This window comes from Acanthaster planci, linkage group LG07 (assembly GCF_054643075.1).
Source record: "Acanthaster planci isolate LZ-2023a linkage group LG07, COTS_SCS, whole genome shotgun sequence".
Lineage (NCBI taxonomy): Eukaryota > Metazoa > Echinodermata > Asteroidea > Valvatida > Acanthasteridae > Acanthaster > Acanthaster planci.
Window position 1 is genome coordinate 15,141,628 of NC_141783.1, and position 22,975 is coordinate 15,164,602.

A 22,975-nucleotide genomic window follows, 5' to 3' on the forward strand; every position below is an offset into this window, starting at 1 on the left:
TACTAACCCCCATGACCTTCAATTACATACATAGGGGTAGTTCTTACCCGCAATTATATTTTGTACCAGGAACAGTCTACGTACCAGTACCCATTTTCAATGAACAGAGCAAGAGTTGTAGTCCTTACTGATAGCTAAAATTTGTCAGTTTGTTTAGCTCATTTCTTTCTACTTGTGTACATGAACACCAAAGCTACAGGTAGTGACTGCAGGTTACAACACCTTCCACGTCTGTCTACGGGGACATCACCTGCTACTGGCTCAGAGGACACTCCCAGCACCCAGGGAATACAGAGAGAGTATGCACCCGCGTCCCCGCCTTCAAGCACAAACAGGTACATGCATGCCGTACTTGGTGCAGAGACGCCAACATACGGCACACAGTCTACTTCCTTGAGTGCCGCGCCGTTTGGGGGAACCAAATATTGATTTTGACTTTGGGTGTCCCTCGGGAAAACAAGCCACCGGGAAATGCAAAGATCTCATTTAGAGGCTGAGGCTGAGCACAGTTCTGTTCCACTCACAGATTAATTTCACATCGTGAAAATTCCCCCGCATCTTATTTTGATATCTATTGATCGGATTGATTTTGGTAGATCTGGCAATTTTGGAATTTCTAAATATGGTACTATAATTCTATACAAGTATGTAAACTAAAAGCAACCAGTGATAGCATGTTGTAGTGCATGCAGGTTGAAGTGAAAAAATGTACATAAACTACATTTGTACCTGCTTATTTTTGATGAAGGTAAATGTATATTATGCTGAGTTTAATTTAATATGCTGTTATGTGTTCTGTCCTCAGTGTCCACACATGTATATGTACTGTATATTGCACACACATACATTTACATGTACCTAGGGTGAACATTTACTTCTTATGCGTGTAAGTGTAGTTATAAACACCATTTTCCTTCCACTCTGATCACTACTTTAAGCTGGATTTTCATTGGGGTTTCCTTGACTGTCTGCAATTTTGCAAGGATAACGCTTACCCCGAATTGCCTCTAAAAATGTTTTCAGATGAGGGGAAACCTTGTGTGGACCTGGCATACACGTAATCCACACAAGGTCCACAATGGGATGACACGGTTGGCACGTCTGTGAAACAAACAGCACATTTTTAATGTAAACATGAGAAAGGATCAGGAAGGAACTGGGGACACGTACTCATACGTGTGTATTTCTTGAAGCATAAGACAGCAGTGATGAAAGGAGCGTACACCAATGCAAAAGACTGCATGAATAATCACTTCCTTCGAAATAAAGCTCACGGCAATGCTCATATTTCTCCTTGATTCCGTCCTCCTCAGAAAGTTGAAAGGCATAATCCGTGTGCAATTCCCTGGGAAAAAATCCTGCTCTCTGGGAGAAATCCAGCATTTGTTGGCCGCTGAACGGAGCATTCAGCGGCCGGATTCTATTCGGACTGGAGAGCGGGGAAACCACTAGATATTGAATTTCATTGATTTTCCACCGTTGTCAAAGAAAGTGCTGTCAAGGTCAGGACTGATAGAAATCTTCATAATTTCATTTAAGGAAGGACTACATGTAGCTGTCTTGTGTTTCCTCAAGCAGGACTTTTCATGACTCTTGCGCTTTTCTGAATATGAAAGGAAACCTGTGTTTCAAGCCAGTAACCTCTGTAAATGTGCAAGCAAATATGCTAAAAGAATGAATTATGCTCAGAGAATGGATTACTGGCAGCTACGGTACGTCAAAATTCTGCGCCACAACTTTTACGCGCAACGTAATGGATATTTGGCATAACGCTACATTCAGTTATGAATGCCTTTACTTGACAGCAAAAACAAAAATTTCATGCCTCCAACAGTTCAAAATTTTGTCCTAGTACATGTACATGTATCAACCGATTTGCTCCAACCTTTCCTCTGCCAGGAAATTCTATGGGTTCTTCAATCTAAATCTTCCATCTAACAATGTAATTATACGAATGCCATTTCACCTGAAAAAGGGGGATGGGTGGGTAACAAGCCCTTCGGCAAATTTACCACCTGGCCTTGTACTCAATTTACTTCCTAGGCTCTCCAGCTTAATAAAGAGTACTTGATACTTTCTAGCACAGCTCATCTGACCAATTTAATGTGGTAAGGGTATTACAAAAAAGGACAGTAACCTTCCCTCTTACAAAGAGCATATGTGTACATTTTTAATGTCCAGTTCAATCTTGCCTTTGAAAACACACAAGTAGATTTCTGAATACCATACATTTGTAGTAAAAGAACTGATGTTTTCCGAGTATAAAGGAAAACAAAACCTAAATTGCATGAAATTAATGCCACGTTTGTGGCGAAGGCAGAGCCTTTTCTACATGAATTTCATTAATACGGCGATGCATGATTAATAATACTGCTCATGATTTCTCCATGATAGTGCAGTCCCCCCCCCTCCCATCATTGATTACCACCACCGTGAAGTCACATGTGGCAAATGAATCATGAATAAGCCATCAGATAATGATTCGTCTCCACATGAAGGGCGGCGACAAAAGACCATGGTGGTGCTGGATCCGCCCTAGGCCTGACCTTTCCTGAAATGGGGTAGGGAGAACAGGGGAGGAACAGATCGCTAAAGGATCAGATCCCCCCCTCCCAGGATGAGTTCTGGACTGTGCAAATGGATTCGATCACCCTCCCCAATATCCCCTGATGAATCAGCCTAATATGCTATGGCCAACATAGTGAAAGTACTTTTGAATCAAGTCATTTCCGAACACCTCCCCTTGCAGCTCAGTACGATACACACTGTCCCAAAAACATTTCCATTTTCCCCAAATTAGTGGTCTTGGGGGGGAAAATAGAGCACGAGTGTCTCCTACATGTAAATGCCAACTGGGACTTTGGTTATGTGTCATTAGGGATGACGAATTACATTTGCTGTGTTCCGGGATTATGAGTGAGATGACCGTGAAACTTTGATCTTACAATGCACTTTTTGATAGAGCGCTCTCTCATGAAGCACATTAAAATATGTGCATTAAGAAAAAGGCATGTGAGCAGTGCAAACATGAAACATTACTGGCACAATACAAGATAGAGTAGACATACGCACTGCCTCAGTAATAGAATTACATGTGACCAACCAGCATCAGGGATCCAATTTTGCTTGACAACATATGGTAACACGGTAATACAGCATGCACACATGCCCTACATGCAGAGTATCGACAAAGTACAGCACATGCACACATAATAAATGTGCTGTGGTCAACCAGAATGACCAATGGCATGATTATGAAATGGATCCTAGGTCCATTCACTGACCAGAAGTATTTACAATTTGAGATACAGCCAACGGTCACCTGGGCTAGATAGCTTGCTAAGTCAAGTAGAGTGCAGGTGTCAGTTTCTAAAGTTCACAGAGTGGACATTTTTTCAATTTCAGGCAAAATATGGACCCCTTTCTTTCAAATTCTGGTTTGAACCATGGAACGGATGTAGACGTAAAGCAGTGGTGTCCATATTCACATACACATATCCACATGCGAGTACCAAGCATCACACACAGATTATAACTTGTAAGCACTGTGACTTAAGCGTCAATCAAAACAACTTTGTTTTCCCAGGAACTAAAATTGGATTGATCATGTAATGTTGCATGCGATGGGTGCATGGAATTTACACAAGTAAATAGACACAAACATGTCTAACACATGTTTCCATATATACATGTACAAACCTCCAGTGCTATTCACAAGACCATATAAGACACACTTTTTGTGATATACGACATATATGTAGGAGAAACCGGTAACTTGTTTGAAGCCTTTCTGTGGCAAGAGTTGTCATGTATGTACATGTACATGTAAGTAATTCCAGAAATGAGAGGTCCAAAAGTGTGACATTTTTGTGTCCCTGTTACATCTGACCTTTGCAATTTGACACGGAAATATCACTAGAATTGATTTCAAACTATTACTATTTGTTTGGCAGGTAATTTGCATTAATTCATCACTCCTGGAAATTAGAAAATGTGTTCTGAACTTACAAAATCATATGTCAGATGTGACAGGGACACGAAAAAAAATAGACCTCTTATTTGTGGAATTACCCATGTTGGAAAAATGGTACCAAACCATCTTGAGAGTTGCCAACATTATCACTTTAAATGATTGTGTAATCATAATGAAAATGCAAAGCATTTGGGATGGAAATTACCGTAAGAAATATCAATGTTAAAAATTCAGGGGTGCACGTGACAATTTACGTTTCATCAGAAACGGCCAGTATACCTGTGCAATGTACATGTTTGAACATCATTACATCAGGCACTCAGTACTGAGTTGAGAAAGAATTTAATGTCATTAGACTGAAGTTTCTGGGACAGACTGCTTCTAACTCAACACTGTGTAAAAGGTTTAAGACAAGAACAACATAAAACGATTAATGGTGTCATTCATTGGAACACTCTCAGATAACACAGAGGATTATAAACTATGATGCAAGCTTCTTTAATGTCTGTGCACAGTATGCTTTAGTGTCGACATCTAACACACACCACCAGGATTATTAGGGACTCGCAATGCACATGACTCAGGGGAATGTAACTTAGTCAATATTTCGAATACATCCGTATGCATAATGCCACTGGTGCAGCATACATATACTGGTACATTTGAGACTGCATTCGGACCAACAGCGGAATTCAAATCAAGATGGAGCTCTTGGTCAAAATGCATTTTTGCACCCACTGATGACAAGTACTGCAAAGGTAATTTTTTTCCCGAAGGTATGTATGCATTTATGTAGATCTACAAATAGAAATCTGATCTCTTTGGCTAGTCAATCATTTCAAGATATTATTCCCCCAAACACAGCAAGAAAAGATATGTTCAACTGACAAAGTATTAAAGAAAAATATACTCTGAAAAAGTATAAGATTATGTGTACATATAAACAAGACTGAAAGACTAGAATAGCTCTGTTTAGAAATGACATGTCCTTTTGGAAGCACGAGTTTACATTATCACATTAGTCCGTTCTAGGTGACGATTCGGGAGTTTATGAAAAAAAGCTAAAAGTTGCACTGAGAAACACAGTGAAAGATTAGACAAGTAAATCAGGGTCTACATTGTAGAAGGACAATGTATGTGGCCAGGCCACTTCTCAAGTTTTTCTCAAGCTCTGTTGACCATGTTACTAATTCAGGGAAGAGCCCAGTCCAACGGGAATTCAGGGGCACAGTCACAGAAGTATTCATGGCACACGTGTTGATTTGTATAAATCTTTTCAAATCGGTAATTTTTGAAGTGAAGAAGAAACACTACTCAGACTGTCTTCAATTAAAGTACACATACACTGACTGCCCTTTTACATAAATTGGCATTGTTAAGGTTTCTACCAACACTGAAAAAAGGCCCATTAGAATATGCCTTCATCATGAGAATGCACAGATGCAAGTGGGGATGAAGTAGATTGCTTGCCCAGTAAGATACCTTGCTTGCCCAGTAAGTTACCTGTCATCTGAAAGTGAAAGTTTAACTCCCCCAAAATTGCTTTGATCATCACCTACGTGTCCATAGTGATGGTTTGTGGAACTGATTAATGATTACAACAGTGATACAGATTCATATCCAACGTGAGTTGCTTTCAGTGTGGTTAGTGATGAGCAAAGAAATGGACAACAATGCACCAGTGCCATCACTGTCAGTTACCAATAATACAAATTCCAGCTTCCTGGAATAGACATCGAGAGGTTTTACATGTAGGTTCACTTTCAGTTTCATCCCACTTAATCATTTATTTTGGAGTTTGGTTCCAGGGTTAGTCCACATCTTCGCTCCCTCCTATCAATGCATTTTTTTGGTGAATACTTAAGGAAAGTACTGTGCACCTGTCTCTCCAGTCTCTGTCCCCCCTCTCAGAGTTTGCCCATGAGTTTCCGCCGCGAGCTGACTGTCTCCTCCTTCTTGTTGGCACCCGGCTTCTCCGCCTGCACCGCCTCCCACACCTCCTCCTGCTGCCACGCCCGGGCAATGAGCAGGTACAGCGTCCCACTCAGAAACGTCAGGCCGAAGGAGGCCCAGGCCAGGAAGAAGGACCAGGCATAGTTGAGCTGGTAGCCTGGTGGGAAGGGCGAGAAGGCCTCCGGCACCTCATTGGTGCCATAGATGAAGCTGACCATGAAGAACAAGATGCTGAGGAGATGGAAGAAGGCTGACGAGATAGCAGAAAAAGAAGAAGAGGGAAAAGTGAGTGAGTTATCTACGCACATCGCAAACTCACTCTGAAGTCATCCGTTTCTTTTTAGGGTGACAATGACAATTCCAAAAGAGTATTTAGCTGGTAACCACAACTAACGTGTACAGGGGAACCTGCATTTCATATTGTCTTGCTTTCAAAAAGAAAGATGTAAACATTGGATTGATCAAAATCACTTCAAACATCAAGAACCCTACAGCTTATTTCTTGCTCTGACAAACTACATCAAGCTGACAAACTAATATTCACACCAAATTCCCGTAGTTTGAGCAAAAACCATAGCAATTTCAATCAAAATCCTTGGCTCAAATCATAAATGCAATGAAGGGTTTTACAGATTTTTTTGGAGCCATTACTTTACAGTCCTCGATCCTTCAATTTTGTCAAGATTTTAAGTGCATCCTGAGGGTTTGGGTTCAATTAATCTTATGAACCAGACATTATAATGACAAGAGAACTATAAATTCGAGACACTGCTGAAGAAAGCCTGTGTTAGTCTCTGTTTATCAACGTCCAAATTTATCATCAGGGTCATTAATACTTGATATGAGTGCCATCTAACTGTTGTGCATTACTATGGCCTCAGTCGAATACGATGATGATGGATGATGGGCCAACTGATTTTGCCAAAGTGCCTGTGCTATTTTCAGCTGACGCCAAATGTAGACTCCTACAGGGAACCAGCTGTGTTGCAATATATGCAATATCAGAGAATGGGGGGAAAAAGCACATGTGTCCGTTATTCGGAATCGGTCAGTGACACATCAGAAATGGACACTGCCTTACCTCCTATCAAGAACATGATGCCACTGTCGGTGAACAGAACCGTAAGCATGGTCCATGTTCCTTGAATGCTGGTCATGGCCCCAAAGAACTCCATCCCAAGTGCTGCACAGGCAATGACACAGGCACATTTCTCTAAGTCTGGAGAAAAAACACACAAACCAAAACAAAAAAACTTCAACATATCAATAAAAAAGGGTGTATAGAAACTCACAATTAGATCTCATAACAAGCACATTTTGACAAATGACAGGTGGATAATCCTTGCACTGGTCAAAGAAGTTCTTGACCTTATTCCACAAGGTAACTTATTTTACAAAGCCTACAGGTACAGTACGTGAGCCCTTACTCAGGTCAACCACACCTGTAAGATTGTTCATTATTTGTTTTTAGTTTTAGTTTTTCATTCACTTGTAATTTGGTTTTAAAAACTCCAATAAGAAATATGAAAATTTACAGTGATTCAATAACAATATTTTACACTCAAAAATTCTGAACAAAACTTTCAAATACCATATGTCAGATTGAACTAAATATTAATGCCACAGAAAGTTGCTGCTATTATCTAGTCTGGCAATTTAAGGAAAACTACATTTAAGTTCATGACCAGCACAGTTTACTTGCAACCGGTATTATTTGTAGTTATTTGCCATGAAAAGCTATTAACAAAAACAAAGCCCGGGCTACAGCAATCTACGCATTATCAACAAAGTTCAGTATATATATCCAGCTGTCAGTTGCACATTTTACACGACTTTGATTGTGTTCAGTGCAGAGGAAAGGGTTCCGGTCAGCAACCAACGGGATCATCTTTGATTACAAATTAAAAAGGATTTTTTTTTTTCATGTCCAGCACTGTCTATTATCTAAATTTGTCCAAGAACTACACTTACAAAACTGAACACTGAAGTACGTTGCTCCCGGAGCATCTGCGCTTATGCCCAATGTGAAGTTGTACGAATCACATTCTACCAAAGCTGCAAACAAGAAAATAAAAAAAGTGCAGATGGTTTGTTATGATTTGTTAAGTTTTGAAAGACCAAGATATACATGTAGCTAGAATTAAGGCATTGAAACTCAAACACAAAACTGGCTAATAGAACTAAACCTCCACAAGGGTTGTGACTGTTTTGATGGTACCATGTACATGTATAAACATGACTTCTTGTCAATTATCCCTACATATACATGTAGCTTGATGTCCTCATACAATGTACATTTGCATATTCCTCCAAAACTGCATTGCATTAACACAATAATACTTCATAATACGTTACCAAAATGCATCATTAAAATTTGAAAGACCAAGCAAATCTTCCAATAAAGCCAAAATATTTAATCAAATGACAATTCTTGTAGCCCAATACTTTATTATGCAGTACTGGTACAATTTTCCTGGCCAATTGCTCAAAATTAATAGCCAAATTGTGAATATTCCTTATTCGGCGACAAGGTCTACTGACAGCTGGATCGCCCAAAGTACATGTACACGGCCCATATCAGCAGCACACCCGGCCTGTCATCCATTCCCGTGGGTAGTCTTGACATAATGATTTGATTGGATGATCATTCATCCCCCCCTACCTCATTTGACAGTATCACATTTTAAAGACGTGTTTAGGTACAAATGCCCCTCAGACTTCTGCCTGGGCAAGTCATCATTACACTCGAGGAAACATGCCCATGGTTCAGTGCGCCCACTGTACACACATCACAGAGAACCTGTCTAGGGAGATGCTTCATGTTTGCCTTTGAATTCCAAGTCTGAGTCATGAATTGGTCTTGCCATAGTGCTGGGAACCCTGCCGTAATGTGAACTCACAGAAAGCACTACATGTATTACTTTGTTTCTCTCCTCAAGTAAAAACAACAATTGCATGCATACATAAAAATACTCAAAAAAATAATTAAAAAAATAACAGTAACAGAGAAGGTAAAGCCTTATTTCCATTTCCACTGAAGAGACAAAACCAGTCGCGCCAAACAGTCCATGATGATATGCAATCTTATGGAAACAATGTACTTTATTGCGACTGATGAAAACACAAGTGAAGATGGGCCCATACAAACACAAAAGCTGGCATGACAGGCCCAATTGTCACCCAAATAAATTGTCAAAAAAATGAAATAAATCAAACCGAGGTACCAGTTTAACTTCAAGAAATGGAATAAACACTTAAAAAGAATTTTCCTTTTCAAAAATGTCCTTTTTTTCTGTTGCAAAAATCTTATTTCTTTATTTCCACCACGGAAATGTGGCAAAAGAAATCAACTAAAATTAAAATATTTGAATAACCTTTTCTAGATCACAGTCCTGCTTAAACACTGTCAAATTCTAAGTCAAAGTGTGACTTACAGGCTTGACTCTAACAATGTCTGCACAGATTTTATGCAATATTTTAGTATTAAAACTGAGAGGAAGCATGTGTGCCAAACCCAAAGTAATAAGCAACATGCACAATGTATATTACATACATGTATCTGCGTTTTGAATTTTTGGTTCTGAGGATGATTTCAGTAATCCACTTACAAACCAACGTCCAGCAGAAACATTTATTGCCACTGATGATCTGGGAAATCTATGAAAATCACCATTTTACAATACTTCTGTATTACTATGACAGAACCTAGAAACGAGATCATCCACATGATGGTATGGAAATCTATGAGGAAACATCCCCCCCAAAGGGAACTTTTCATCCAAGCAGAGATGCCAGCCCTCATCAGCTTCTCACTGTCTTCATCACATCATCTTAAGCACTCCACAGGCAAATCCACAGAGGGGGAGAGAGAGGAAGAGCATCTGAGCAAAGCATCTTCCCTTCCAGCGACGTCCCTGGAGGACGAGATGCCATGAAACATCTCTCAGTTAAAACAACTGAGGAAAGGTGATGAGGAATGGGGGGAGGCGGGGGGTGGTGGAACCTGTGAGGCCTGTGGCATGTCGGGACCTGTGCCAGTGGGCAGACGCTAATGAAATGATTGAGAGAACGGTCGGTTGTCACTTGAATGTGTGCACACAGGCCAGCCTCAGGTGGCCCAGGCCGTGGTACTGCACAAAACTGAAGTGAGTGCTGTTAGGGTACTGTGCATACAATACAGTGGATTCAAATAGACCACTCCCAGCCCAACAATCAATAGCCGTTCAGTTCAATAGGAAAATTGCCATGTGGAGAGTCAACCTTGGTTGGACCCATGTACACGTACATGATGTACAAGTATATGTACTCTCCACGGAAGGTTGTTACATGGGACAGGTGGAATACCGGTTCAGTACAAACTGTACATTTTGATTCCATAACAATTTAATGTATACATGAAATTTAAATTTCACTTTTAACAACTTTTTGCTTCAATCACTTTCCTTTGGAATTTGGGAAATAATTTGAACATTTCTCTACACCACTTTTAGAGTCAAAAGAAATTTCTCATCAAACTCAAAAGAAATGTCTGTACGACTTCCATGTAATGAACTACATGAACCTTTTATTTACACACAGATTTGCGCACACCAAAGGCAGCTGATCTGCTCCATTACGTACATGTACATTGTACTTCCTGAATGAAAACATTCTCCCACTCTCCATTCCACGATCACTACATTTACTGGTTAATCAAACATGATGTGTACGTATTCAAGATGCTGACGTAACTTCAATACCATAAAACACCACACCACATGTATAATATGGTTCCAATGCATTTCATGCATCTGGTAAAAATAAACCTGCTGTGTCATATTGACAATACACACTGTAGATCGGTATGTATACAAGTGTGTCATTGTGCAAGCTGACTATAGTGCCCCGGCAGCTGGGCCAACACCTGACAATGACATGCTTCAAAACGAGGACACAGTGTCAATTTGTACACGTATTCACAATTCACAGCATACAGACAGAAAAAAAATATGTGCTCCCCAAAAAATTCAAGAGAATGGATGGTGAATGTTATTAGGTATAAACTTAGCAGTTTGTGGACATATTGATGTGCAGTTGGAATTCATGAATCATCACAGACATGTACAGTGCATACATACGTGTACGCTGTGGTCAAATTCAAAAGAAATGCTTACTGTAGTGTGTCCCATTGAGGGCCAAACAAATAGAGCCTTCCAAAATGTAGTTGCTGTAGTTTAGTATTTAATGACAAGTTACATGTACCTCAGAATTTGACTGCTGGGAAAACTTCATGCAAAACAGACTTTAGGGGTCATCCATTTTTGTCATCATATTCACAAGCGTGCAAACTGGGGGAGGGGGTTAATTGGTTGCATACGCTTTAGAAACATGTTAAAAATGACAATTATGAAAAGACCGGCCATAGTTTATGCTTCCCGCTGCTATATGCATGCAGTCAGGTTGAAGTTTCAACTCCTGTAGAAGTACACATGTGCAGGCTGTTTCACATGGTTCCAGATCAAGCGCAAGGGATGATATGAGCGTACATAATCCTCGTGTAAAGAAACTGGCCCACACTTGTGCATGCGTGCAATGCCTATTGGACAACGATGCACATGTGTTTCTTGCCAATAGCAAGTTGAATTCTGAGCATACCAGGTGACTTACTCTGATGTTATAGACAATGTTTTTCCTCCTGCCACTATTCTCTGGTCGTCCACTGCAGATCAACAGCCGTACATTTTGATTTACGTGTAGAACATCACACACCACAGACAAATCATCGTTTTTTGTTTCTTAATTTTGTACTCTTTTAAAGGGAGAGGGGAGCCAGGAAAAAGAGTACTCTTTCTACGCTTGTGAAAATGATGACAAAAAATGGATGACCCCTTAAGGTATGGTACATTGTAAATAATCCCCCAGCAAGGCATCCTGACACGAGTTTGGCAAAATAAGCGACGGAGCAAGGTGGAAGCTGTACAGCTACAGGTACACACAAAGCTTGACTTAATGTACCCTTTGCCAAAACATTCTATTCCCTCCTCAAACAAATGTCTTACAAGTCTTTACTATGTATGTACTGCACACAACACGACATAATTATACAGACCTGTAAAAACACGTTCCAGTAAATGCACAGTCTACAGTTGGTAAACACCCTGGTGCACTGCAGTTTTTAAAAATGGCACTTCACTACATAAGCGCTGTTTCTGTTCCTGATATATCTGCATGCTCAGTTTTAACACATTGATCAAAGTCGTTGATTTGAGGGTCCCATACCGTGCATACATTGTACAAAATTTGGCAATTGTTAAATGAACACTGTATCCTCTCCCCTCAAAAATAAGTTTACTCTTGTTATGCATACAACTGTTCCAACAGCAAAACATTTCAGTCGGATAAAAGGGATGCAAATAGAACGCAGCAAACAAGCCCTGGCAAGTGATGGATTTTTCTCCTAATTACAAAATGTCAAATCAATATTTGAGGACTAGTAACTTAGAATTCTTGACGTGTTCTGGTGCATGTTTACATACACATAATTATGTGCACTAATTCAAAGTTGTCAGTGTAAAAATGACTGTCACAAATTTGTAAACAAAAGATGTCCTCTAGTACGGTACCTGCAAGCCCTTTTTCCAATTACACAATATACATGTACAGTACATGAACATGTATCAAATCAAAAATCATTGGTGAATGGAAAAAATAACCATCAAATTTACATACATGTACATGTATTCTTGATTCAATCCTATAGACCTATAGACACATGAAGAAACTTACAAGTCTCAAGGGAGGTCAACATCCACGCAGTTTAATATTTAACTTGCTCTAGACGAAAAAACCAGCAAAAATCTTGACAGACTGCCCGCGTGTGATTCCTGAAAGGCCAGCGTGTAAGTTATTAAAGACTGATTATCATGCGTGACTGTTCATGGTCCAAGCAAAAATGCTGAGTACACTGAAATGAATTTTGGGGAGGGTGCATGAGACCAACACAGGTGCCATTTTTTAGGGGGAGGGAAGGGTCTGTTTTATAATACACATTGTAAAAATAATAATTTATTCATTTATAAAGTGCAAATTTCATATAGATATGTTCAAATGCGCTGTACAATGAAGACATTAAGCATGGAACAATTAATACATTTAAATGTGGTTGAGCTGATGGCATACAAGGGCACCTCGGGCACCCGCGAAACGACCCACATTCACCAACATCAGTAAAGGGAGACAGTAAGAAGCAGTTACAGTTTTAGAGGTGGGAGGAAAACCCCAGAGGAATAGTCTGGTTAAAACCCACGGAGTCAGGGAGGGACTGAAAACCTAATCCACATGTGGACTGGGCATATCGAACCGGAGCGCAGAGGCCAGTGGAAGGCGAGGAAAGGACTACCTTGCCAACCTGACTCCCCATTCATTTTATGACTGAGGCCTGATTGTCATGGCATTGAGGACATGTACAAACTACACTTGAAGGCTTGGATAAGATACTCTGAGATGGAAAGTGAAAATTGATGCTAGCACCTCAAATCAATTCTTCGATTGGACTTCTTTAACCCTAACCCCCAGGCTTTTGTACTAGAAACAGTACTCAGCTTACCAAAATTCAACAGATACAACTTGTGCGGAAGGAGTTCCTGGCACGTGACTGGGCAGAATCTGTTAAACTCTAACAGGTCAATAGCGTTGAAGTTTGAGTCATGTGACACAGATAGGTCTCTGCAGTTTACGGGTGACTTACAGAGAATAAGCAGTACCAAACCTGACAAAATCAAGCACAGTTCAACACATGGTACCACTAGTCAGTCACTCCTTGGAACAACGGCTGTGTATCCCCACTTGAACAAAATCCGACACCATAACCCGACAAGTATGTCTTTGCTCCTCAATCCAACAAAGCTGAACAAGTTAATAACGTACTGTAATGAGCCAACGGCGGGCGGAACGATTTTCGAGGTGGGGGGGACCTAGTTGTTACATGTAGACCATCAGGCATTAGCCATTAACAGCTCAATCCACTGAGCCCCACCCAACTACTGGACCTGCAAAAAGTGGGAGGGGGGCAAACCCCGCCAGTCAAAAAAGTGTGGGACCACTGGCCCCCACCTCCGCCACCAGTGTACTGAGTCAGCCAACACTTGACAAAACCTAGTTGAAGTTTGAAGCACTTGGGTAGTTAGGGTTAAATCAGGACAATAATTGCAAGGTGTCAATTGAATCACCTATTTCTTCCCTCGTCAAAATTTTAACAGAATTGTTACATTTGTAAGAGAGGGAAAACAGGATCCTACCCTTTCAAACATGAAGTTTTTTAATGTAATTACCGGTAATTATGGAGAATTTGTAAAAACAAGCAGGACAAAGCATCCACTAAGTTATTAAAACTGAAAACCTGTACATTTCTACTGTACTACACAGAAACTGTGTTCCCTATTTCCTATTTCATCTCTCTTAGGGTTTATTCACTTAAATAATTCCAAAAACATCACAATAATAACAACAAATACATGTACTTTACTCAGTCACTTAGAGCAAGTTCCACATAATATGTTCAAATGTACTGTGTAATAAAGGCACAACAAACAACAATGTTGTCTAGTGGATGGCATGCAGGCAGCTACCAAACAGCCTACATCTTTCCAAGGAGCACAGTTAGAGATCGCCAGTTAAGTTATTCACATCCTCAGTTTGAGCACGAGGATCTCCCTCAGCCTGACCATTCTGACAACAAGCCTTTCCAAATAAATTGTTTTGAAACAATTTGCTGGTACCCCGCTTCTTCTTCCACAATTGACTTTTCTCTTTGTATCATTTATCAGCACAGGCACTGCAATGTGATATACAGTGGGGTTTCTGTCCGTTCAGTTTTTATGACATGCTTTAACTGGGTACAGTGTGAATATGGCAGACCACTTTAAGAACCTGCATACATTTACATGTGCAGGTACTGTAAAGTGTAGCCTACCAGTACCAATTCAGCGGAGAGCACCAATGCATACACTACACTGTACAAACCCACTACTGTTACCGGTATTTCCAAAACTCCAGCAAAATCTAAAATTGGTATGGATTTTGACTGTGAGCTGAGCAAGAGATTTGGGGGCACTTGATAAAAACGTACTGTTGTATGACTTGGGTAGAGTTAATGAGGTCATACATGATGTAGATGCAAACAAAAAATATGTACACGAAGCTCTGGCTTTAAGACAAGTTAGGGTATCATGAACCTACATGTACATATATATGATCTAATGGGTACACTACACGTACACGTACGCACATTGTGCATTTCACATCCATGTGTTCATGTACATACCAACTGGGTAAATTTCTTGAAACTGTGGCACAAAATAGACCGATTGCGTCCACTAAGTCACATGACCTTTTATGGGTATCAAACATCAACTGACCTCGTAGCCAAGAATGGAGCAAGTTCTTGATAACATAGTATGGAGCCGGTTCTTGATACATGTATAGTATGGAGCCGGTTCTTGATAATATAATACTCAGCACATCAGTTTTACTGACTGTCGGCTTCATTTTTGATAAATGATACTTAGGACACACTTTGTTACGACAGAAGGCTACATGTACAGGTACATGTATGTTTGTTGATAGTTGATACCAACTTTACATGTACAGGTATATACGTGTATGTAGGTCACATGACTTACATGTATTTGAAAGTCTATTGAAAATAGATACCGATGCATGGAACCACCAAGTTTTTCTAAGCCGCATGTACAGGACTGGTACAATGAACAGGTGTAAAAATACAATGTCTCCAGTTCACAGAACATGAACTTGGCCTACGTTTCATTCCTCGCTATTGACATTTGAAAGAGGAGCTTTGATACTGTTTTCTTGTTTGAAATTCGATCAAATTTAAATGTACATGTACCAAGGTTGGGTTACAATCAATGACCCGTACATGTATGTAACACTTAAAATGAAGCCATATGGTACATACATGTACATGGGGAGGGGGGGCTCAGTCAGCTGTAACAATAACAAAGCTTCTGACAGACCACATGCTCATAAATTTTATCAATATTTTCTGACCTTGGAGCGAAATATTCTGCGTGCATCACCCTTGCATCACGGTTTGCATGGAGGACTTTGATATGGCAATAATGTACATGTCCACCAACACACTGTATAACCATAGCTCTATGGTATAACCACCCATAAACTACCAAAGTACTACGCATTCAAAATTCACTGATACGTACGTTACATTTTCTATTCAAGTTGATCTTTAACAAATCACTTCCAAACACAAATTCCTTATAATGATGCACATGCGTGACTTTTATCAATAGGGGGGGAGCGGGTTAGCATAGCAGTTCTTTCCTCGCTTTGCACCAATGAGACCCGGGTTCGAGTCCCGGCTTGGCCCAGGCTTTAAGTGCATTTGGTTTCCAGTCCATACTCGCTCTCACAGGTTTTCTCCGGGTACTCTGGTTTCCTCCTGCCTCTAAAACTGGACCTTCTTCCAAACTCCGTAATGTGATGCGGATTAATAAAGTGTATGAATAAACGTTCAGTTATTGGCACAAATAGCCTGAGTTGCTGAAAGCGCCATTAAAACAAAACAAAACAACAACAACAACTTTTATCAATATTCCTCAAATGTACATGTATCATTCATGTGTACAGTACATGTGTACATGAGGAAATGTACCTTGTGGGAAAGCAATCATTGCAGAATGAAAAGCTGTGGAAGGACACAAGTACCGCACAGGTACAATCCTGCTTTTGTTTCAGGTACTGTACATGCACCGTAAATGTAGAGTGGACATGCCTTTGTTCTACAGTGGTTAAGAAACTCGGGGAAATACAACCTTTTCTCCAACAACGGTACCCGGTACATAATAACAATGAGCTGGATTTGGGATGATGCTTTTTTTTTTAACAGCTCCTCTTCATTTTGCCACCGACAACCCTGACCCCAAAATGCCTCTGAAGCAGTGTTTTTCAGAGAGGGGAAAACACTGTGTGGTCATGTCTGAGTCCACACAACGTCTTCTATCTCATATTGTGTGGACTTCTTTCGTGTGGAGGTTCACACTTACATGTACTCGTACTTACATGTACTTACATGCACTTATACATGGGGCCTTATGGGGTACCGGAACAATGGGAAGTACCCCACAAGGCCAGTTTTTACCTTGTGGGATACCTACATGTAAATTGGTACCCCACAAGAATTTCACAAAATTGATATTTGGAAATAAGTCAAAAAGGGAAAATTTTTGATGGGTAAAAATCTGTCGCAAATTGAAGTGTTTTATATAAGGGACATAAGGTTGAAATTTCAACCCAGGAAATTGAATTTGGTTTAACTTGGAGTGATTTGAAATTGTTTGCGTGTTGTGTGGGAGTTTTGTACACGAGAACAAAGGAAATACCCCACAAGTATAGCTGTGTAAGGATGGAATGTACGTGCACAGGCAGGAAAATAAGGAGACCTACATGTACTAGCTCAGTTTGAGGCTGCTCACCATAACTGCGGTTTCAAATTTAATTAAAAACTAAGTGCAGCTCCACCCCAGAAATTATTTTGGGTGCGAGTCCTTTAGCGGATTTTCTGGTATGGGGGAGGCATTACATCTATGCACAATACAGTGCAACAACCCCAAAGCAAGTTGAAATTAAATTGCTAATCGTATGAGCTCCAAGTGGAACCAAGAGAGTGGGCGTAATTTTCCTAGCAACGGAGGCTCCTTTAGTGGGAAATACACATTGCTGGTTCACAAATGGTGATGAAACACACACGTCAAGGCCGGGTTGCTACCAACAAAATGAACTTTCCCCACCAAAATGGCTCTTTTCAATCAATGAGGGCCAGCCTTCTGCTCAAAACAGAGAAGAGCCAGGCTTTTTCGGACCATCTTACAGCATGGGGACGGGGGACAGTCTGTATGATTTTCAAAATTTGTGTCAAAATTACCCTAAGATACCGGGAGGCCCATTACTGACAAAACCTTGATGGCTCAGCACATGTAAACAAAACAGTCTCTGAGAAAATATGGGGAGGGGGGCAGTCCATCTTCCCTCCCCCCCAAGAGAAATCAAACATAGGCGGGGGGGAGGGTGAGAATAGCCTGGAGTGACTGAGTCTCACATTCGATGCACGGCGGTTAGCAGCCCAGCAGTGATAAAAGAAATTATGTCCTACCGACTGGTACTGAAAACATGATATTCTTACTAACATTACCATAGGCTTGCTGCAAGTTCTTGGGCAAAATGTTATCAACAACTGGACTATTGACAACTGTAGCCCTTGGAAATTGTATTTTTGGACCTACTCTTAGTGTTAGAATATACAAAGGTAAATAAATTTGTGTGAAATGTAAATCACGGGGGTTCTGAGGGGTTGATAAAATTCCTAGTGACAGTTTGAATTTGAAGTTACGGGTGTGTTTCATATGAAAATAGTGGTAAATACTGCTACAAAAATCCTACCCAAAGTTGATCATTTCAGTGCAGTTTTGTTGGTGCTTAGCCTCTTTTGGGCAAACATTGAATAGTGCTCCATCAATAACATACATGTACCCTGATATTTCAGACCAATTTTGTTTGCTATGCATTAAGTGTCGGCAATAACACTTCTATAAGCAAACCCATTTGTCATACATACTGGTACATGCAGCTTTTAGTTTTACACCTAGGTGTATTCGTCTGTCTTGGTTTGAAAAGTAATTACGCCAGCCACACCAGTTGCTGCTTCTAGTACAATCAAGGTTACAAGTATCATCCTGAGAGGTGTGACAAATGCGTCTGTGCAAATATCCCCGCCATGAATAAATTATCTGTTTGAGCTAGGGCCGTGTAATTGACATGTTAATTAACCATCGCAGCAGGGTGATGACTGATGGCTGATTTCTGAACCATTCTTCTGGTTTCTGGCAGATTTCATTCTTGAAAAAGAAACAGATCTGAAAGATGACAGCCATGCAAAGCCTCCATGATGGATATGAACAGAGCTAGAGCTACTCATCACTTGTGGATGAAGGCACTTCAAATGCCATCATTACCTGAAAGGCCCCCGTTAAGGAGACTGGTATGGAAGAAAAGCACCGTACGTGTACTCAAGTGTCAATGCAAATTCAAAGGGTACTAGCTGTTACCAATTGCCAGGCGTATAGTCATTTCTGGATTCCCCTGAGTTCCTGGGTCCAGCACGACACACAAACATATTGGCTGATTCTAGAAAACAATCAGAAATGCAAGTCCTCTCCGATAGGTTAGCTAGCTTTGCCACTGATTGGGATTCACCTTACACAAAATGAAAAGAGTACAATTACAGCCTCCATAACGCAAGCCATGGATTTCTTGCATTTGACGTCAACTACAAGATCACCTCTCCTATAACAATGACACTACAGCAATATGGCTAGAAACATGTTGGACATACATGTAGATGTATGTGGAACACGCAATATCGCTGTAATAATCCACACCCTTCAATTCTTTCAAGAAATAATAGTACAGGTTACAACTTTAACCGTGATAATTGCAAATTTGTTCTGAGTAAAACTAAACCTTGGTTGTACTGATCTCAGTGCACTTGGCTGTATCATGTGTATAACATGCATTCCCCTACGCTTGTTTCGAACACTCAAGTGCTGTGATGGTTGATTGTGCTTTGAGTAACATTAGAACAACATGTACAGGTACCCCGGTACATGTACATGTATTTCAAGAATGGATTTAAAGTTCTGCATTAATTAACCTTACCAGTTATCAATCCTCTGATTCCAACATGATTTGGCATGTAAAATTAATGAGATTAGTGACTTTCTGGGGACTTTTCCACTTGATTTGATTTCTGTTCAAGAAAACCTAATTTTTATGTGATCAAAAATGCCACCAGATGGTCATGCTTCCATTGCAATGTGGCAGTGTGCATAACAACTCCACGATGCATGTACATGTATTGATTTGGGGTCTAGGTAAGTTAAGTCATGAGTCATCAACTGCGGATTGGCTCCTTAGCCAGTGTACATACATACATGTACATCTGTGCAATGGCACATGGGTGTTGGGGGGAGGAGGGGCAATGCGGTTGTTTCTTGGAGTAAAACTAAGTCTCTCAAGTAGCCAAACTCAGCCGACCTGTGAGTGTGTGTGTCTCTCTCTTGCTCACTGTCCATCTGTGCCTTTGTCTGCATATCTTCCATGGGCTGCAGCTACTGGTAACATCAGTCATGCCAATTATTTTGTATCAGTGTTACACTATGATTAGTGACCATTACCAGTGACCATGATGGCCTTGTGGTTTTTCACTGTTTGCAAGTTCAAATTCTCCTGCCAATACGGTAAGCAAGCAGAGTGCAGGGAAGGCTGAACTTTTTCATGTTTTTACACAATTTTTGTTCTGCATGGAATTTGATTAATAGAAGGGTCATTCCATGAGGTTGGGGCACAATTTGTGACGGTGTCAACTGTTACAGAAATGTAACCCGTGGTTCACATTTCAAAATAGCAGAAATCAAATTTGGTATTAATTTAATTCCCTTTCGAAAAAACTCTTGACCTCACACAATTCAGGATTGACGCACAAAAGAGATGTTGCTTTATTGGAGGGAATAAACAAGCCAATCAATATGAGAAATATGAAGTGAATCCAGAGAACACCAATTCAGATGGCCCTAAATTAAAATAGATTTACAGAAAATGTAGGATCCTATCAAGTTAGAATACACTTTGAACTCAACGAAAAAAATGGTGCCAAAGTTCTAGATGTAGAGATGAGTTGCAACGAGTCATTCCAAGGTGGGAGAACAGGAGTGCGTCATGTTGTGTAGCCAGTTGGCAATAGTGAAGAGCAAAAGCTCAGCAGAGGAAATGTAACGCAAAGGAATACTTGCAGATCTTGCAAGATTGATGCTGGTGATTAATGCCACAGATGCCTTGGTGTACTTGTGCTGTGTCTGCATGTCACAATAGCTCAGTGGCTGAGAGGCCTGGGGACAGCTCTTCAGGTGGACTACAGACCCAGACCCTCTTTCAGAACATGCAGTTCAGTAACTAAGATAGAGAGCATCTCAGTGGTCCAGGCCACATTACTAATATAGAAACATATACGAGGTCAGACCAACGCAACCAACTTTCTGTGGATTATGAGCTTTGGTACATGTACATCGTGTATGAAAACGTCAAAATAAAATACCATCTTGCATGTAACTAAAGTTAACAAGTAAAGGAAAAATATATCTAAGGCATTGACTTGGAACAAATCTTGAAACTTGAGGTACATGTAGGAATCAATTGGTGAAAACTCCAACTCTTAATCAGACTGGTTACACGTATGTATGTATGTATGTATGTATGTATGTATATACGAAAAACAAAGCCTAAAGCTTGACCAAGAGACAATTCATATCAATTCAACGCACATCAGAATCTATAGAATATTCACGACACCCAGTTCAAATAAATCATAGTCATCGGAAAAACATTGCAAAAGCATCAGTCCAAACTGTAGGGCTAGTCAGTCTATCACTTACAGTTACACCATGGATATGATGGGTGATATGTCCTGACTTACACATTCATCTATACAAAATCTGCACATATTTCTCAATGCAGTGAAGAGCACAACTTATTCCCAGCCTCCACTAAGTTAAAAGTGTTTGAAAAGTACACTCAAACCACCTCAAACAATTTGCTAAACACGTCTTAAACTAAACGTAAAAGTAAAGATTTCTGGGGAAACACCTCTTTTGGATCTAGTCTCAGAACATTACTGGCTAGTGAAAATTACGAGATAAATGAACCAAAACCTTCAACGTCATAAATTTGCTTGGACTTCTCAAAATATCCCAAAGTCCAGACTTCATAAAATCGATCAGTACACTTCTTTTCACAATTTACAAGAGCCAGAGTGAAAAATGCAATGACTAAACAAGCAAGACTGACTACAGAGGTGTGTGTTATTTTTACAGAGTAATGACCTACTCTTCAAGTCATGACAGGTGGTAAAAGTTTTGGATATAACAAGGACACCGTCACAAATTGCGCTCCAACCTCATGGAATGACCCAAACTTTAGGAAGAAAAAGATGGATGAGACTGAGAGTCTGAGGATATGGAAAGAAGTCACTCTCCACTTACCATCTTCCGGCTCACCGCTCCCTGATGCTGTTTCCTCGTACTCGGTATAATTCACATTCAACACATAATGACAGAAAATCCACAATCCGCTGTTGCGTATCAACATTCTAGGCGGCGGCTGAGACAATATCGTGTCGTTGCTCACGAAGTAAGTCCTCACCGGCCCGCTGTATGTTGCTCTAGTCCAGAACGGTGTACCAATGGATACGGCATTCAAAATCAGCCCGACAAAGCCGATAAAGAGGGCCAGGAGCATGGTGGAAGTTTTGGCGAAAGGCATCGTGGAGTGTTACTGTCGATGAGTTGGTCCTGGAGAATTTACATGTAGTGTACCACACTCGGGAGAGAGAAATACCAAGTCCTGTGAAGCACAGCCTGACCGCCGTGGGCTACGCGTTCGTTGCCGTGGACTCCCCGGTGGCTGACGAGTGACGGCACGATCGGCGAGGATTTACAGGTGCTATTTGCGTCGTCAGCTTTTACGTCGTCATTTAAGGAGGGGGGACAACGGCAACACTGATGGCAAATACAGCAGATGTGAATAAGAAAGGTCCAACGGTTCGCTGCACCTGGCCTTGAATTACTTGGGTCGTGAGTAAAGTTTGATGACAGTCCCCGTGTCAAATTACTTCAAACCGACCCATTGTGTCCTTGTTCGTGACGGTATGTACTGTACATGTACATGCACGTACATATACACGCACGGTACGGTGTGTTGTATGTATGGCATGGTCAGAGTATGACCATACATACACTTGGCAGTGTTTGCATACCATAACATACACCTGTTGACATGAGAGCGCGCCCTCAGCACTCTTTCCGTCCATCAGTCCGACGGCGACATCAGTGAACATGGAGGAGGCACTAGGTGGCCATAACTAACAAGTCAATAATGAAAATGCGACAACTGTAAGATGCAGGCAGTGATGCCATTTGCGAAGTT

At 40.7% G+C, this 22,975-nt stretch overlaps 1 protein-coding gene across 1 annotated transcript; it reads right to left on the reverse strand.

Annotated features, from left to right (window-relative positions):
• Positions 1-2,145: 2,145 nt before the first annotated feature.
• Positions 2,146-22,793, reverse strand: LOC110980368 (uncharacterized). The gene is made up of 4 exons (XM_022236983.2): positions 22,033-22,793; positions 7,898-7,981; positions 7,008-7,145; positions 2,146-6,176 (listed from the first exon to the last, which is right to left on the reverse strand). The coding sequence occupies exons 1-4, from the start codon at positions 22,310-22,312 to the stop codon at positions 5,881-5,883; spliced, it is 798 nt and encodes a 265-aa protein (XP_022092675.2). The 5' UTR covers positions 22,313-22,793; the 3' UTR covers positions 2,146-5,880.
• Positions 22,794-22,975: the final 182 nt, after the last annotated feature.

What these genes read in the sequence shown, in the direction of transcription:
- LOC110980368 (XM_022236983.2), bottom strand. Translation starts at nt 22,312, where the DNA reads ATGCCTTTCGCCAAAACTTCCACCATGCTCCTGGCCCTCTTTATCGGC. An exon ending in GAGCGGTGAGCCGGAAGATG is followed by an intron (nt 7,982 to 22,032) that starts GTAAGTGGAGAG and finishes TCTTGTTTGCAG; the next exon opens with CTTTGGTAGAATGTGATTCG. An exon ending in GTACTTCAGTGTTCAGTTTT is followed by an intron (nt 7,146 to 7,897) that starts GTAAGTGTAGTT and finishes TTTTTTCTCCAG; the next exon opens with ACTTAGAGAAATGTGCCTGT.